Here is a 19,486-nt window from a genome sequence, read left to right as displayed (position 1 = left end):
CCGCTGCATGGGAAATCACATGTGTAAGAGAGCAGGCGCTGCATCGCTTTGTCCCTTGTGTGGAGAGACGTGTAAGAGAGAGCAGGTGCTGCATTCCCCAAACTGATAGAATTCCAGGCAAGCTCCACCCATCTATCCATCCATGTCTCCAACCAGCCACGCGTCTCCAACCATGGTAACCTGTAAATACTTTTAAAGCATCACCAATGGGTAGTAAAATGGACGTAGTTTGTTGCTGTTGCACAATTTTCAAAGCAGGACATGTTTGGTATCTATGTACTCAATGTAACATCTTTCATACAGTAATACCTCGGACTGCGAGTAACACGGTCAACGAGCGTTTCACAATACAAGCTATAATTGTTTTTAAATCCTGGACTCGGCTTGAGAGCGTTATCTCCCAAAATCAACAGGATTCAGGCCTCTGCTGTATGCAGTACCTCATTTGGCCAGAGTTAAGGGGGGCGCCGGTTACACTCAGAGCTGCTCAGAAACACTCCGTTCCCGAGCGTTTCTGAGCCTGTCCAAGTGTTTGAGTATTTCTGAGTGCATCCGAGTGGTTTTTGAGTGTCTCCAACACGCCCCCCCCCCCCCCGCCGCCACATGCGGTACTGCATACAATAGAAGTCACTGTGGAACGAATTGTCTGAGTTTCCATCTTAAAAACGCAAAAAATTGTGTCATTTAAAAAAAAATAATAATAATTAAATTAAAGCCTGAAATACCGTGTGAAAAAAAATAAATAAATTGCAAAATGCACCAATTTATTCTCTAAGGTCTCTGCTGACAGCAGAAATGACTAGAAATCGATGGCCATAGAAATCCATGGAAAGAATCGTCCTCACCGATCCCCTGGGCCCCCGACTTGCAGGTGTAATGGAGGAGAGTCATGTCCGTCAGTCCGTCCCGATCATTGACGTTACATCCTCTCTTCAGAATCTACAATGTAACAAAGGAAGAAACAACATCCCAACATTACCAGGAGAGGAGAGAAGGGAGAAGAGAGAAAAAAAAAAAGAGGAGAGAAGGGAGAAGAGGGGGGGGGGGGGAGAGAGAGAGAGAGAGAGAAAATGGAGAAGAGAGATGAGAAAATGGAGAAGAGGGAGAATGGAGAAGAGAAGAAGAATGGAGAAGAGAAAAGAGAAAATGGAGAAGAGGGAGAATGGAGAAGAGAAGAAGAATGGAGAAGAGAAAAGAGAAGATGGAGGAGAGAGAAGGGAAAAGAGGAGAGAAGGAGAAGACAATGGAGAATTGAAGAGAGGGAGAATGGGAAAAAGAAAAGGAGAGACGGGAAGAGAAGGGAGACGGGAGACGGGAAGAGAAGGGAGACGGGAGACGGGAAGAGAAGGGAGACGGGAGACGGGAAGAGAAGGGAGACGGGAGACGGGAAGAGAAGGGAGACGGGAGACGGGAAGAGAAGGGAGACGGGAGACGGGAAGAGAAGGGAGACGGGAGACGGGAAGAGAAGGGAGACGGGAGACGGGAAGAGAAGGGAGACGGGAAGAGAAGGGAGACGGGAGACGGGAAGAGAAGGGAGACGGGAGACGGGAAGAGAAGGGAGACGGGAGACGGGAAGAGAAGGGAGACGGGAGACGGGAAGAGAAGGGAGACGGGAGACGGGAAGAGAAGGGAGACGGGAGACGGGAAGAGAAGGGAGACGGGAGACGGGAAGAGAAGGGAGACGGGAAGAGAAGGGAGACGGGAGACGGGAAGAGAAGGGAGACGGGAGACGGGAAGAGAAGGGAGACGGGAGACGGGAAGAGACGGGAAGAGACGGGAGACGGGAAGAGACGGGAAGAGACGGGAGACGGGAAGAGACGGGAGACGGGAAGAGAGACGGGAAGAGAAGGGAGACGGGAAGAGAAGGGAGACGGGGAAGAGAAGGGAGACGGGGAAGAGACGGGAGACGGGGAAGAGAAGGGAGACGGGTAAGAGACGGGAGACGGGGAAGAGACGGGAGACGGGGAAGAGACGGGAGACGGGGAAGAGACGGGAGACGGGGAAGAGACGGGAAGAGAAGGGAGACGGGAAGAGAAGGGAGACGGGAAGAGAAGGGAGACGGGAAGAGACGGGAGACGGGGAAGAGACGGGAGACGGGAAGAAAAGGGAGACGGGAAGAAAAGGGAGACGGGAAAGAGACGGGAGACGGGGAAGAGAAGGGAGACGGGGAAGAGAAGGGAGACGGGGAAGAGACGGGAGACGGGAAGAAGAGACGGGAGACGGGGAAGAGACGGGAGACGGGAAGAAGAGACGGGAGACGGGAAGAAGAGACGGGAGACGGGAAGAAGAGAAGGGAGACGCGAAGAGAAGGGAAGAGAAGGGAGACGGGGAAGAGAAGGGAGACGGGGAAGAGAAGGGAGACGGGGAAGAGAAGGGAGACGGGGAAGAGAAGGGAAAGAGAAGGGAGACGGGGAAGAGAAGGGAGACGGGGAAGAGAAGGGAGACGGGGAAGAGAAGGGAGACGGGGAAGAGAAGGGAGACGGGAAGAGAAGGGAGACGGGAAGAGAAGGGAAGAGAAGGGAGACGGGAAGAGAAGGGAGACGGGAAGAGAAGGGAGACGGGGAAGAGAAGGGAGACGGGGAAGAGAAGGGAGACGGGGAAGAGAAGGGAGACGGGAAAGAGAAGGGAGACGGGAAAGAGAAGGGAGACGGGAAAGAGAAGGGAGACGGGAAAGAGAAGGGAGACGGGAAAGAGAAGGGAGACGGGAAAGAGAAGGGAGACGGGAAAGAGAAGGGAGACGGGAAAGAGAAGGGAGACGGGAAAGAGAAGGGAGACGGGAAAGAGAAGGGAGACGGGAAAGAGAAGGGAGACGGGAAAGAGAAGGGAGACGGGAAAGAGAAGGGAGACGGGAAAGAGAAGGGAGACGGGAAAGAGAAGGGAGACGGGAAAGAGAAGGGAGACGGGAGACGGGAAGAGAAGGGAGACGGGAGACGGGAAGAGAAGGGAGACGGGAGACGGGAAGAGAAGGGAGACGGGAGACGGGAAGAGAAGGGAGACGGGAAGAGAAGGGAGACGGGAGACGGGAAGAGAAGGGAGACGGGAGACGGGAAGAGAAGGGAGACGGGAGACGGGAAGAGAAGGGAGACGGGAGACGGGAAGAGAAGGGAGACGGGAGACGGGAAGAGAAGGGAGACGGGAGACGGGAAGAGAAGGGAGACGGGAGACGGGAAGAGAAGGGAGACGGGAAGAGAAGGGAGACGGGAGACGGGAAGAGAAGGGAGACGGGAGACGGGAAGAGAAGGGAGACGGGAGACGGGAAGAGACGGGAAGAGACGGGAGACGGGAAGAGACGGGAAGAGACGGGAGACGGGAAGAGACGGGAGACGGGAAGAGAGACGGGAAGAGAAGGGAGACGGGAAGAGAAGGGAGACGGGGAAGAGAAGGGAGACGGGGAAGAGACGGGAGACGGGGAAGAGAAGGGAGACGGGTAAGAGAAGGGAGACGGGGAAGAGACGGGAGACGGGGAAGAGACGGGAGACGGGGAAGAGACGGGAGACGGGGAAGAGACGGGAAGAGAAGGGAGACGGGAAGAGAAGGGAGACGGGAAGAGAAGGGAGACGGGAAGAGACGGGAGACGGGGAAGAGACGGGAGACGGGAAGAAAAGGGAGACGGGAAGAAAAGGGAGACGGGAAAGAGACGGGAGACGGGGAAGAGAAGGGAGACGGGGAAGAGAAGGGAGACGGGGAAGAGACGGGAGACGGGAAGAAGAGACGGGAGACGGGGAAGAGACGGGAGACGGGGAAGAGACGGGAGACGGGAAGAAGAGACGGGAGACGGGAAGAAGAGACGGGAGACGGGAAGAAGAGAAGGGAGACGCGAAGAGAAGGGAAGAGAAGGGAGACGGGGAAGAGAAGGGAGACGGGGAAGAGAAGGGAGACGGGGAAGAGAAGGGAGACGGGGAAGAGAAGGGAAAGAGAAGGGAGACGGGGAAGAGAAGGGAGACGGGGAAGAGAAGGGAGACGGGGAAGAGAAGGGAGACGGGAAGAGAAGGGAGACGGGAAGAGAAGGGAAGAGAAGGGAGACGGGAAGAGAAGGGAGACGGGAAGAGAAGGGAGACGGGGAAGAGAAGGGAGACGGGGAAGAGAAGGGAGACGGGGAAGAGAAGGGAGACGGGAAAGAGAAGGGAGACGGGAAAGAGAAGGGAGACGGGAAAGAGAAGGGAGACGGGAAAGAGAAGGGAGACGGGAAAGAGAAGGGAGACGGGAAAGAGAAGGGAGACGGGAAAGAGAAGGGAGACGGGAAAGAGAAGGGAGACGGGAAAGAGAAGGGAGACGGGAAAGAGAAGGGAGACGGGAAAGAGAAGGGAGACGGGAAAGAGAAGGGAGACGGGAAAGAGAAGGGAGACGGGAAAGAGAAGGGAGACGGGAAAGAGAAGGGAGACGGGAAAGAGAAGGGAGACGGGAAAGAGAAGGGAGACGGGAAAGAGAAGGGAGACGGGAAAGAGAAGGGAGACGGGAAAGAGAAGGGAGACGGGGAAGAGAAGGGAGACGGGGAAGAGAAGGGAAGAGAAGGGAGACGGGAAGAGAAGGGAGACGGGAGACGGGGAAGAGACGGGAGACGGGGAAGAGACGGGAGACGGGGAAGAGACGGGAGACGGGGAAGAGACGGGAGACGGGGAAGAGACGGGAGACGGGGAAGAGACGGGAGACGGGAGACGGGGAAGAGACGGGAGACGGGGAAGAGACGGGAGACGGGGAAGAGACGGGAGACGGGGAAGAGACGGGAGACGGGGAAGAGAAGGGAGACGGGAAGAAGAGACGGGAGACGGGAAGAAAAGGGAGACGGGAAGAGACGGGAGACGGGAAGAGAAGGGAGACGGGAAAGAGAAGGGAGACGGGAAAGAGAAGGGAGACGGGAAAGAGAAGGGAGACGGGAAAGAGAAGGGAGACGGGAAAGAGAAGGGAGACGGGAAAGAGAAGGGAGACGGGAAAGAGAAGGGAGACGGGAAAGAGAAGGGAGACGGGGAAGAGAAGGGAGACGGGGAAGAGAAGGGAGACGGGGAAGAGAAGGGAGACGGGAAGAGAAGGGAGACGCGAAGAGAAGGGAAGAGAAGGGAGACGGGGAAGAGAAGGGAGACGGGGAAGAGAAGGGAGAAGGGGAAGAGAAGGGAGACGGGGAAGAGAAGGGAAAGAGAAGGGAGACGGGGAAGAGAAGGGAGACGGGGAAGAGAAGGGAGACGGGGAAGAGAAGGGAAGAGAAGGGAGACGGGAAGAGAAGGGAGACGGGAAGAGAAGGGAGACGGGGAAGAGAAGGGAGACGGGGAAGAGAAGGGAGACGGGGAAGAGAAGGGAGACGGGGAAGAGAAGGGAGACGGGGAAGAGAAGGGAGACGGGAAGAGAAGGGAAGAGAAGGGAGACGGGGGAAGAGAAGGGAGACGGGGAAGAGAAGGGAGACGGGGAAGAGAAGGGAGACGGGGAAGAGAAGGGAGACGGGAAGAGAAGGGAGACGCGAAGAGAAGGGAAGAGAAGGGAGACGGGGAAGAGAAGGGAGACGGGGAAGAGAAGGGAGACGGGGAAGAGAAGGGAGACGGGGAAGAGAAGGGAAAGAGAAGGGAGACGGGGAAGAGAAGGGAGACGGGGAAGAGAAGGGAGACGGGGAAGAGAAGGGAAGAGAAGGGAGACGGGAAGAGAAGGGAGACGGGAAGAGAAGGGAGACGGGGAAGAGAAGGGAGACGGGGAAGAGAAGGGAGACGGGGAAGAGAAGGGAGACGGGGAAGAGAAGGGAGACGGGAAGAGAAGGGAAGAGAAGGGAGACGGGGGAAGAGAAGGGAGACGGGGAAGAGAAGGGAGACGGGGAAGAGAAGGGAAGAGAAGGGAGACGGGGGAAGAGAAGGGAGACGGGGAAGAGAAGGGAGACGGGGAAGAGAAGGGAGACGGGGAAGAGAAGGGAAAGAGAAGGGAGACGGGGAAGAGAAGGGAAAGAGAAGGGAGACGGGGAAGAGAAGGGAAAGAGAAGGGAGACGGGGAAGAGAAGGGAGACGGGGAAGAGAAGGGAGACGGGGAAGAGAAGGGAGACGGGGAAGAGAAGGGAGACGGGGAAGAGAAGGGAGACGGGGAAGAGAAGGGAGACGGGGAAGAGAAGGGAAAGAGAAGGGAGACGGGGAAGAGAAGGGAGACGGGAAGAGAAGGGAGACGGGAAGAGAAGGGAGACGGGAAGAGAAGGGAGACGGGAAGAGAAGGGAAGAGAAGGGAGACGGGAAGAGAAGGGAGACGGGGAAGAGAAGGGAGACGGGGAAGAGAAGGGAGACGGGGAAGAGAAGGGAGACGGGGAAGAGAAGGGAGACGGGGAAGAGAAGGGAGACGGGGAAGAGAAGGGAGACGGGGAAGAGAAGGGAAAGAGAAGGGAGACGGGGAAGAGAAGGGAGACGGGAAGAGAAGGGAGACGGGAAGAGAAGGGAGACGGGAAGAGAAGGGAAGAGAAGGGAGACGGGAAGAGAAGGGAGACGGGGAAGAGAAGGGAGACGGGGAAGAGAAGGGAGACGGGGAAGAGAAGGGAGACGGGGAAGAGAAGGGAAAGAGAAGGGAGACGGGGAAGAGAAGGGAGACGGGAAGAGAAGGGAGACGGGAAGAGAAGGGAGACGGGAAGAGAAGGGAAGAGAAGGGAGACGGGAAGAGAAGGGAGACGGGAAGAGAAGGGAGACGGGGAAGAGAAGGGAGACGGGGAAGAGAAGGGAGACGGGGAAGAGAAGGGAGACGGGGAAGAGAAGGGAGACGGGGAAGAGAAGGGAGACGGGAAGAGAAGGGAGACGGGAAGAGAAGGGAGACGGGAAGAGAAGGGAGACGGGAAGAGACGGGAGACGGGAAGAGACGGGAGACGGGGAAGAGACGGGAGACGGGGAAGAGACGGGAGACGGGGAAGAGACGGGAGACGGGGAAGAGACGGGAGACGGGGAAGAGACGGGAGACGGGGAAGAGACGGGAGACGGGGAAGAGACGGGAGACGGGGAAGAGAAGGGAGACGGGAAGAAGAGACGGGAGACGGGAAAGAGAAGGGAGACGGGAAAGAGAAGGGAGACGGGAAAGAGAAGGGAGACGGGAAAGAGAAGGGAGACGGGAAAGAGAAGGGAGACGGGAAAGAGAAGGGAGACGGGAAAGAGAAGGGAGACGGGAAAGAGAAGGGAGACGGGGAAGAGAAGGGAGACGGGGAAGAGAAGGGAGACGGGGAAGAGAAGGGAGACGGGGAAGAGAAGGGAAAGAGAAGGGAGACGGGGAAGAGAAGGGAAAGAGAAGGGAGACGGGAAAGAGAAGGGAGACGGGGAAGAGAAGGGAGACGGGGAAGAGAAGGGAGACGGGGAAGAGAAGGGAGACGGGGAAGAGAAGGGAGACGGGGAAGAGAAGGGAGACGGGGAAGAGAAGGGAGACGGGGAAGAGAAGGGAGACGGGAAGAGAAGGGAGACGGGAAGAGAAGGGAGACGGGAAGAGAAGGGAGACGGGAAGAGAAGGGAGACGGGAAGAGAAGGGAGACGGGAAGAGAAGAGAGACGGGAAGAGAAGGGAAGAGAAGGGAGACGGGAAGAGAAGGGAGACGGGAAGAGAAGGGAAGAGAAGGGAGACGGGAAGAGAAGGGAGACGGGAAGAGAAGGGAGACGGGAAGAGACGGGGAGACGGGAAGAGACGGGGAAGAGACGGGAGACGGGGAAGAGAAGGGAGACGGGGAAGAGAAGGGAGACGGGGAAGAGAAGGGAGACGGGGAAGAGAAGGGAGACGGGGAAGAGAAGGGAGACGGGGAAGAGAAGGGAGACGGGGAAGAGAAGGGAGACGGGGAAGAGAAGGGAGACGGGGAAGAGAAGGGAGACGGGGAAGAGAAGGGAAAGAGAAGAGAAGGGAGACGGGAAGAGAAGGGAGACGGGAAGAGAAGGGAGACGGGAAGAGAAGGGAAGAGAAGGGAAGAGAAGGGAGACGGGAAGAGAAGGGAGACGGGAAGAGACGGGAGACGGGAAGAGACGGGAGACGGGGAAGAAAAGGGAGACGGGAAGAGAAGGGAGAGACGGGAAGAGAAGGGAGAGACGGGAAGAGAAGGGAGAGACGGGAAGAGAAGGGAGAGACGGGAAGAGAAGGGAGAGACGGGAAGAGAAGGGAGAGACGGGAAGAGAAGGGAGACGGGAGACGGGAAGAGAGGGAGACGGGAAGAGAGGGAGACGGGAAGAGACGGGAGACGGGAAGAGACGGGAGACGGGAAGAGACGGGAGACGGGAAGAGACGGGAAGAGACGGGAGACGGGAAGAGAAGGGAGACGGGAAGAGAAGGGAGACGGGAAGAGAAGGGAGACGGGAGACGGGAAGAGAGGGAGACGGGAAGAGAAGGTGGACGGGAGACGGGAAGAGAAGAGAGACGGGAAGAGAAGAGAGACGGGAAGAGAAGGGAGACGGGAAGAGAAGGGAGAAGGGAGACGGGAAGAGAAGGGAGACGGGAAGAGAGGGAGACGGGAAGAGAAGGTGGACGGGAGACGGGAAGAGAAGGGAGACGGGAAGAGAAGGGAGACGGGAAGAGAAGGGAGACGGGAAGAGAAGGGAGACGGGAAGAGAAGGGAGACGGGAAGAGAAGGGAGAGACGGGAGACGGGAAGAGAAGGGAGACGGGAAGAGAAGGGAGACGGGAAGAGAAGGGAGACGGGAAGAGAAGGGAGAGACGGGAGACGGGAAGAGAGGGAGACAGGAAGAGAAGGGAGACGGGAAGAGAAGGGAGACGGGAAGAGAAGGGAGACAGGAAGAGAAGGGAGACGGGAAGAGAAGGGAGACGGGAAGAGAAGGGAGACGGGAAGAGAAGGGAGACGGGAAGAGACGGGAAGAGAAGGGAGACGGGAAGAGACGGGAAGAGAAGGGAGACGGGAAGAGAAGGGAGACGGGAAGGAGAACAGAAGGAGGAGGAGAATTGAGGAGAAGGGAGAAGGGACAAGAGAAGGAGAATGGAGAAGAGGAGAAGAGGATAGGATTGTGATAACTGAGGGGAGGGAAGTCCCGGCATCTCTTGGGAAACATCACAGGAATCTTTTTTTTTTTTTTTCTTTTTATGAAGTTTTGAACTTATTTAAGCTTTTTAAGCTGAACTCCGCCCCCCCCCCCCCTCATACTTGTACTAATGCCCCCCCCATACTTGTAGTAATCCCCCCCCCCCCCGTGATAACACGGATCTCTCTGAAGACTTGGATGGCCACAATGTAACCTGTGAAGATGCAGCAGCTCTCTGTCTGAATGATCTCACTCCCCTCCCCCCTCCTGATCGGTACATTCATTGGCCTGTCTGTCAGTTATTACCTTTCTCTGCCATCAATCATTCCTGAGAATGATACAAAAGAACCTATGCCCGGCATCCCTTTAGACATGCATGCTCAAGCAAGTGATCAGCAGATTTACAGTTTAAGTCTACACCACCCAGTGGCCAGTAAGGGGACACCGGGGATTTGTTCTTTTATATAGTGCTCCTTAAAAGTAGATACCAGGCAGGGGGGCAGTGGAAAACAGTTCCTATAAGACCCATTTTACACTATGGAGCCTCATTTCCAGACTTGCAGAAGGGGAGAAAGTCACTTCTGGTCAGTGGAATTTGCACCCCCTTCATTCACGGAACTTCAGCTCTTTAAATCATGGGGGTTCAGCATCAGATGTGGGCGTTACCTATGCAAATACAGCCTGCCTAACTGTCAGCCTTGCAATGCCTCATGGGACTTGTAGTTCTGCAACAGCCAGAGGGCCGCCATAAGGAGTGTGATGAGAAATCGAAAGGTTTTATTTTTAAACAGATAAAACTTCACTTATTTATCTTTTTCATCAATAACATGATAAATGTGAATAGCGGATTGGACGGTACCTCGTGTCCGATGGCATCGATGCTCTGCTGGACCTGAGGGACCCATTGCCTCAATATAGCGAAGAGCTCCGAGACCGAGGTGCTCGGGTCATACAAGATATCCTGACATGAGGCGTCATTGGGGTCAAAGAAGGAGAATTCTATGAAAAAAAAAAATACAAAAAAATTACACGATGAACCCGGCAAAATCCCAACCCACCAATAAGATGTATCTACATCTATCCTTCTGTATATAGAAAAGGAAGGAAGGGAAGGGAAGGGAGGGGGGAAGGAAGGAAGGAAGGAAGGAAGGAAGGAAGGAAGGAAGGGAGGGAGGAAGGAAGGGAGGGAGGGAGGGGAGGAAGGAAGGAAGGAAGGAAGGAAGGAAGGGAGGAAGGGAGGAAGGAAGGGAGGAAGGAAGGGAGGAAGGGAGGAAGGAAGGGAGGAAGGGAGGGAGGGAGGAAGGGAGGGAGGAAGGAAGGAAGGAAGGAAGGGAGGAAGGAAGGGAGGAAGGAAGGAAGGAAGGAAGGAAGGGAGGGAGGGAGGGAGGAAGGGAGGAAGGAAGGGAGGAAGGGAGGAAGGAAGGGAGGGAGGGAGGGAGGGAGGAAGGGAGGGAGGGAGGGAGGGAGGAAGGAAGGAAGGAAGGAAGGAAGGAAGGGAGGAAGGAAGGGAGGAAGGAAGGGAGGGAGGAAGGAAGGGAGGAAGGGAGGGAGGAAGGGAGGGAGGGAGGAAGGGAGGGAGGGAGGGAGGGAGGAAGGGAGGGAGGGAGGGAGGGAGGGAGGGAGGGAGGGAAGGAAGGAAGGAAGGAAATCCCAACCCACCAATAAGATGTATCTACATCTATCCTTCTGTATATAGAAAAGGAAGGAAGGGAAGGGAAGGGAGGGGGGAAGGAAGGAAGGAAGGAAGGAAGGAAGGGAGGGAGGGAGGGAGGAAGGAAGGAAGGAAGGGAGGGAGGGAGGGAGGGAGGAAGGAAGGAAGGAAGGAAGGGAGGAAGGAAGGGAGGAAGGAAGGGAGGAAGGAAGGGAGGAAGGAAGGGAGGGAGGGAGGGAGGGAGGAAGGAAGGAAGGAAGGAAGGGAGGAAGGAAGGGAGGGAGGAAGGAAGGAAGGGAGGAAGGAAGGGAGGAAGGAAGGAAGGGAGGAAGGAAGGGAGGAAGGGAGGAAGGAAGGGTGGAAGGGAGGGAGGGAGGAAAGGAGGGAGGGAGGGAGGAAAGGAGGGAGGGAGGGAGGAAAGGAGGGAGGGAGGGAGGGAGGGAGGGAGGAAGGGAGGAAGGGAGGAAGGGAGGGAGGGAGGGAGGAAGGAAGGAAGGAAGGAAGGAAGGAAGGAAGGGAGGGAGGGAGGGAGGGAGGGAGGGAGGGAGGAAGGAAGGAAGGAAGGAAGGGAAGGGAAGGGAAGGAGGGGAGGGAGGGAGGGAGGGAGGGATGTATAAACCTGAGTATATTAACCCCTTCCCAGCTAAGGCTCTGTACACACTGAAGATCATAAACTGACGTTTTTGGGAGTTTGGGTGTTTATTTTATTTTGTTTGTTTTTTAACAGCCCATAAACTGCCCTCTATGTTGTCCTGTGTGTCCATATGAAGAGCACACGGAGGTTTTTGGACGCTTATCAGCAGAGGAGTTGGTGGGCCGTTGTCTGAACGCCCCAAAATCGCATTCAGGAGATGTTTTACTGACCACCAAAAACTCTCAAAAACGTTAAACGCACATAAACTCTGATAGAAATCGATAAACGCTCAAGAACATGGCTCACCGGCATTTTATGTTTTTGATCCATTGGAAAATAATAATAATAATAAATGATATTTTTTTAAAGAAAAAAGAAAGCCCAAATTGTCCTGAAAAAAAAAAAAAAAAAAAAAAAGCTATAAAAAGTGTTTAGCATTAGCGCGTTTTAGCATTTTTTTTTTTTTAAAGAAAAATGTAACACTAAAAACCGCTAACGCGGAAGAACGCTAATAAACCGCCAATGCAAAAAAGTAAAAAAAAAAAACATTGAAAAACAACTCCCTGCAAAGCTACTGTCATTTTTATAAGGTTATTTTAAACCTTGCGGTGTGCACGAGGCCTGAGGGGAAAACAAATGGAAACGCCGAGCACAATTCTGGGACTTTGACATGCGTTAGTAAAAACGGTACAATTCACCACACCTACATTGTGCATCCCGGCGGATTTCACTGTGGCTTTTTCAGGACAAATTGGGCTTTCATCTGGTGGGAAATGGTAACGGATTTCTCCTGCTTTTGTTTTATTATTAAAGGAAAACTGGTCCAAAATTGTAAAAAAAAAAAAAAAAAAAAAAAAACTATTTTTTTTTAGAATTTAAAAGTGCAATGCCACTTTTGTTGAGGAAAAAAAAATTCCCCTCTGGATGATCTCTGTACATTGCAAGAATTATAACAAACTTTAAATCTGAAACTGAAATCTGACTTGTATCACAGCGCAGACTTCTGGGAAAATTGGTGAGCCAATCACAGAAGCAGGAAATGATGTTTCTGGGGGTGTGGTCAGCACACTTTCTGTGTAGAGAACGCCTCCAGGCGGCCATATTGTTTTGCATTTATAGAAAGTTACAGCGGCTGCAGATTGAAAAGGAAAGGTCATTTTTAATAACATTCAATTCCAATCTGACAACTTGTGTAGCGATTGCACATGTTATAGTATTTTTTTCTTTATTTGCCATTTTTTCCCTATGAAAGTGGAGTTACCCTTTGACTGTATATTTCTTGTTACTACCATAACCTCCCACCAAAGAGCAGCCCGAAATATATTCCCCCGCTCCCGACGATCGCAGCCATGCCCCATCTGTGTATATTAGCTGTTGTTTGTACCCGGAGTACCGCCCACAATCAATCAGCCAATCGACCGTGTGCATTTTGCTTTTTTTTTTTTTTTTTTTTTTTTTAAATCCCACCTAAAAACACAACGACAATAATTAAAAAACAAAATCCTGGCCCCGACCTTTGACCTTTGCCCACACACTAACCCCGGCACTGACCCAGATCAAACCTCCATCCAGCTATTTTTGTTTATTTTTTCCTCCATTTAAGTTTTTCAATCTTTTTATTTTTTTTCTATCTCTGCATGGACAGAGAACGATACATCGTATTTCTCTCATCCTCACACAGACGGAGGCTACCACAGCGATCAGGTGACCCAGAACCGGCCGCTCCACTTTCCGATCCCCTCGGTGAGACTCTGTTGCTCTCTGCAGCGGCGCGCTCCGGGTACAAAAGGTAGATACACAAATATGCGGCCTCACAGGGAAAAGAAAAGCCCAGTCCAGCGGGGCCACATATCCTGATCGGCATGAAGGATTAAAGGGATTACACATGACCGATGTACACAGCATCTCACCACCCCTTTATGTCATTTTCTGCAACTACAGAATACCCGCTGATCCTGCCAGAAATCCCATGCCCGGGCTGCACTAGTGACCCTGTCATTGGCGGCACCCGAATCTCTAGCAGAGCAGAGAGAACCGAGTTTCTGGAGCTTCTCTGGCCAGACAATGAGGGGTCTTCTCCCCCACCGGAGAGCAGAATTCATCAGAGTTCAGTCCGGCGATGAAGAACCAGGCGAGGGTCCGGCATGAAGATCCGCGATGAAGAACCAGACGAGGGTCCGGCATGAAGATCCGCGATGAAGAACCAGACGAGGGTCCGGCATGAAGATCCGCGATGAAGAACCAGGCGAGGGTCCGGCATGAAGATCCACGATGAAGAACCAGGCGAGGGTCCGGCGTGAAGATCCGTGATGAAGAACAAGGCGAGGGTCCGGCATGAAGATCTGCGATGAAGAAAAAGGCAAGGGTCCGGCGTGAAGAACCAGGTGAGGGTCCGGCATGAAGATCCGTGATGAAGAACCAGGCGAGGGTCCGGCATGAAGATCCGTGATGAAGAACAAGGCGAGGGTCCGGCATGAAGATCTGCGATGAAGAAAAAGGCAAGGGTCCGGCGTGAAGAACCAGGTGAGGGTCCGGCATGAAGATCCGTGATGAAGAACCAGGCGAGGGTCCGGCATGAAGATCCGGTGAAGTCCCACATGGACCTGACTATCTCATTTCCCATGTACATAAGTATCACAGGTGTTCTTGGGGTCATAGGTCCTCCATGTATGACGGTGGGGGATGGTGTTCTTGGGGTCATAGGTCCGCCATGTATGATGGTGGGGGATGGTGTTCTTGGGGTCATAGGTCCGCCATGTATGACGGTGGGGGATGTGGTTCTTGGGGTCATAGGTCCGCCATGTATGACGGTGGGGGATGGTGTTCTTGGGGTCATAGGACCTCCATGTATGACGGTGGGGGATGGTGTTCTTGGGGTCATAGGTCCTCCATGTACGACGGTGGGGGATGGTGTTCTTGGGGTCATAGGACCTCCATGTACGACGGTGGGGGATGGTGTTCTTGGGGTCATAGGACCTCCATGTACGACGGTGGGGGGTGGTGTTCTTTGGGTCATAGGCAGCATTCCTCCTCCTCCACCAAACACGGTGAGTTGAGTTGATGCCAAAGATCTGGATTTTGGTCTCCTCCGACCACAACCCTTCCCTCGGTTCTCCTCGGAATCATTCGATGGTCATTAGTGATCTTCAGACGGACCGGTACATGTGATTTTTTGGTGAAGAACAAGAATCCCCCACCGTCATACATGGAGAATCCTATGACCCCAAGAACACCATCCACCACCGTCATACATGGAGGTCCTATGACCCCACGAACACCACCCCCCACCGTCATACATGGAGGTCCTATGACCCCACGAACACCACCCCCCACCGTCATACATGGAGGTCCTATGACCCCAAGAACACCATCCCCCGCCGTCATACATGGAGGTCCTATGACAACAAGAACACCATCCCCCACCGTCATACATGGAGGTCCTATGACCCCACGAACACCATCCCCCACCGTCATACATGGAGAATCCTATGACCCCAAGAACACCATCCACCACCGTCATACATGGAGGTCCTATGACCCCACGAACACCACCCCCCACCGTCATACATGGAGGTCCTATGACCCCAAGAACACCATCCCCCGCCGTCATACATGGAGGTCCTATGACACCAAGAAAACCATCCCCCACCGTCATACATGGAGGTCCTATGACCCCACGAACACCATCCCCCACCGTCATAAATGGAGGACCTATGACCCAAAGAACACCATCCCCCACCATCATACATGGAGGTTCTATGACCCCACGAACACCATCCCCACCGTCATACATGGAGGTCCTATGACCCCACGAACACCATCCCCCACCGTCATACATGGAGGTCCTATGACCCCAAGAACACCACCCCCCACCGTCATACATGGAGGACCTATGACCCCAAGAACACCATCCCCCGCCGTCATACATGGAGGTCCTATGACCCCAAGAACACCATCCCCCACCGTCATACATGGAGGACCTATGACCCCAAGAACACCATCCCCCACCGTCATACATGGAGGACCTATGACCCCAAGAACACCATTCCCCACCGTCATACATGGAGGTCCTATGACCCCGCGAACACCATCCCCCACCGTCATACATGGAGGTCCTATGACCCCAAGAACACCATCCCCCACCGTCATACATGGAGGACCTATGACCCCAAGAACACCATCCCCCACCGTCATACATGGAGGACCTATGACCCCAAGAACACCATCCCCCACCGTCATACATGGAGGACCTATGACCCCAAGAACACCATTCCCCACCGTCATACATGGAGGTCCTATGACCCCACGAACACCATCCCCCACCGTCATACATGGGAGGTCCTATGACCCCACGAACACCCTCCCCCACCGTCATACATGGAGGTCCTATGACCCCAAGAACACCATCCCCCACCGTCATACATGGAGGTCCTATGACCCCAAGAACACCATTCCCCACCGTCATACATGGAGGACCTATGACCCCAAGAACACCATCCCCCACCGTCATACATGGAGGACCTATGACCCCAAGAACACCATCCCCCACCGTCATACATGGAGGACCTATGACCCCACGAACACCATCCCCCACCGTCATACATGGAGGTCCTATGACCCCAAGAACACCATCCCCCACCATCATACATGGAGGTCCTATGACCCCAAGAACACCATTCCCCACCGTCATACATGGAGGACCTATGACCCCAAGAACACCATTCCCCACCGTCATACATGGAGGTCCTATGACCCCACGAACACCATCCCCCACCGTCATACATGGAGGTCCTATGACCCCAAGAACACCATCCCCCACCGTCATACATGGAGGACCTATGACCCCAAGAACACCATCCCCCGCCGTCATACATGGAGGTCCTATGACCCCAAGAACACCATCCCCCACCGTCATACATGGAGGTCCTATGACCCCAAAAACACCATTCCCTACCGTCATACATGGAGGACCTATGACCCCAAGAACACCATCCCCCACCGTCATACATGGAGGTCCTATGACCCCAAAAACACCATTCCCTACCGTCATACATGGAGGTCCTATGACCCCAAGAACACCATCCCCCACCGTCATACATGGAGGTCCTATGACCCCAAGAACACCATTCCCTACCGTCATACATGGAGGACCTATGACCCCAAGAACACCATCCCCCACCGTCATACATGGAGGACCTATGACCCCAAGAACACCATCCCCCACCGTCATACATGGAGGTCCTATGACCCCAAGAACACCATTCCCTACCGTCATACATGGAGGACCTATGACCCCAAGAACACCATCCCCCACCGTCATACATGGAGGACCTATGACCCCAAGAACACCATCCCCCACCGTCATACATGGAGGACCTATGACCCCACGAACACCATCCCCCACCGTCATACATGGAGGTCCTATGACCCCACGAACACCCTCCCCCACCATCATACATGGAGGTCCTATGACCCCAAGAACACCATCCCCCACCGTCATACATGGAGGTCCTATGACCCCAAGAACACCATTCCCCACCGTTATACATGGAGGACCTATGACCCCAAGAACACCATCCCCCACCGTCATACATGGAGGACCTATGACCCCAAGAACACCATCCCCCACCGTCATATATGGAGGTCCTATGACCCCAAGAACACCATCCCCCACCGTCATACATGGAGGACCTATGACCCCAAGAACACCGTCCCCCACCGTCATACATGGAGGACCTATGACCCCAAGAACACCATCCCCCACCGTCATACATGGAGGACCTATGACCCCCAAGAACACCATCCCCCACCGTCATACATGGAGGACCTATGACCCCAAAAACACCATCCCCCACCGTCATACATGGAGGACCTATGACCCCAAGAACACCATCCCCCACCGTCATACATGGAGGACCTATGACCCCAAGAACACCATCCCCCACTGTCATACATATAGGACCTATGACCCCAAGAACACCATCCCCCGCCGTCATACATGGAGGTCCTATGACCCCAAGAACACCATCCCCCACCGTCATACATGGAGGACCTATGACCCCAAGAACACCATCCCCCACCGTCATACATGGAGGACCTATGACCCCAAGAACACCATCCCCCACTGTCATACATGGAGGACCTATGACCCCAAGAACACCATCCCCCACCGTCATACATGGAGGTCCTATGACCCCAAGAACACCATTCCCCACCGTCATACATGGAGGTCCTATGACCCCACGAACACCATCCCCCACCGTCATACATGGAGGTCCTATGACCCCAAGAACACCATCCCCTACCGTTATACATGGAGGACCTATGACCCCAAGAACACCATCCCCCACCGTCATACATGGAGGACCTATGACCCCAAGAACACCATTCCCCACCGTCATACATGGAGGTCCTATGACCCCAAGAACACCATCCCCTACCGTCATACATGGAGGTCCTATGACCCCAAGAACACCATCCCCTACCGTCATACATGGAGGACCTATGACCCCAAGAACACCATTCCCTACCGTCATACATGGAGGTCCTATGACTCCAAGAACACCATCCCCCACCGTCATACATGGAGGTCCTATGACCCCAAGAACACCATTCCCTACCGTCATACATGGAGGTCCTATGACCCCAAGAACACCATCCCCCACCGTCATACATGGAGGTCCTATGACCCCAAGAACACCATTCCCCACCGTCATACATGGAGGACCTATGACCCCACGAACACCATCCCCCACCGTCATACATGGAGGACCTATGACCCCAAGAACACCATCCCCCACCGTCATACATGGAGGACCTATGACCCCACGAACACCATCCCCCACCATCATACATATAGGACCTATGACCCCAAGAACACCATCCCCCAGTCAAACATGGAGGTGTAAACATTATGCTTTGGGAGTGTTTTTCTGCTAAGGGGACAGGACAACTTCACCTCATCAAAGGAATGATGGACGGGGCCATGGACCATCAAATCTTGGGTGAGAACCTCCTTCCCTGAGCCAGGACATTGAAAACGGGTCATGGATGGGTCTTCCAGCAGGACAATGACCCAAAACACACGGCCAAGGCAACAAAGGAGGGGCTCAAGAAGAAGCACATGAAGGTCCTGAGTGGCCTAGCCAATCTCCAGACCTCAATCCTATAGAAAATCTGTGGAGGGAGCTGAAGGTTCGAGTTACAAAACGTCATCCTGGAAACATTCATGACTTGGAGAGGATCTGAAAAAAGAGGACAAAATCCCTCCTGAGATGTGTGAACCTGGAGGCCAACTCCAAGAAACGTCTGACCTCTGTGATCACCAACAAGGGATTCTCCACCGACCACTAAGTCATGTTCTGTGAAGGGTTCACATACTTATTCCACTCCTTAAAATGCAAATCAATTCATAACTTTTTTGAAATGTGTTTTCTGGATATTTTGGTCGTTATTCTCTCTGTTATAATAAACCGACCAATAAAATGATAGACGATCGTTTCCTTGTCAGTGGGGCAAACCAACAAAATCAGCAGCCAATCGAATACGTTTTCTCCTCGCTGTATATAGCGCCACCCATCTCCCCCGGAATGAGGCGTCAATAGGAAGGTCACTATAGAGAACTATTCATACCTGGAGTTCAGCTTTAAAAATCAGGACCCCCCCTCCCCCATCCCCCACTCACCGCAGTCGGACGGCATGGGTGCTGCAGCCACGGAGAAGGTGACCGGGTGACTGGGGTCCAAATAAGAAGCCTGGAGGGCGTGCTGGGGGGGATGGGATTGTCCGTCACCGTAGCGGGCACTCAGGTCCTCAATGGTCATTTTTCAGGTGATCCACCTGCAGGAAAACACAAGAGATCTCAGCAATGCGAGAACTACAGAGCACCGCCCTCCTCCTACCTACTTCAGCATCGCCGGCCGCCCACCCCCCACCAACAGCTGTGCCGTACCCTCGTCACCGGCCTCCGACCCCCAACACTTCCCCTCCAGGTCCTCCGTCTATCCCGACAACCCTCTCCGAGAAAACATGAGGAGCCAATCCCGGCCCTGGAGGTCACCCTGCCACTTCCCCTCCCCCGATATTCCAAGAGAGGAGCTCCGAGTGCATACAATGTAACGTGAGAGAGGAGCTCCGAGTGCATACAATGTAACGTGAGAGAGGAGCTCCGAGTGCATACAATGTAACGTGAGAGAGGAGCTCCGAGTGCATACAATGTAACGTGAGAGAGGAGCTCCGAGTGCATACAATGTAAC

At 54.1% G+C, this 19,486-nt stretch overlaps 1 protein-coding gene across 3 annotated transcripts in view; it reads right to left on the bottom strand.

The window, feature by feature from the left end:
- Positions 1–845: 845 nt before the first annotated feature.
- The window catches only part of LOC143990017 (CAP-Gly domain-containing linker protein 4-like), a gene marked incomplete at its 3' end in the record, with an annotated part of 41,794 nt that continues 23,153 nt past the window's right edge, over positions 846–19,486 (bottom strand). For 2 of the 3 annotated variants that reach the window (XM_077490256.1, XM_077490255.1), the window contains 3 exon segments: positions 846–939; positions 9,806–9,945; positions 18,916–19,070. In XM_077490256.1, the coding sequence (XP_077346382.1) occupies positions 846–939; positions 9,806–9,945; positions 18,916–19,054 (373 nt within the window). 3 annotated transcript variants of the gene reach the window in all.

Source organism: Lithobates pipiens, unplaced genomic scaffold (assembly GCF_037356315.1).
Source record: "Lithobates pipiens isolate NorthernLeopardFrog02 unplaced genomic scaffold, aLitPip1_a1.2 Scaffold_18, whole genome shotgun sequence".
NCBI lineage: Eukaryota > Metazoa > Chordata > Amphibia > Anura > Ranidae > Lithobates > Lithobates pipiens.
This window is presented reverse-complemented; position numbering and strand designations above follow the sequence as displayed.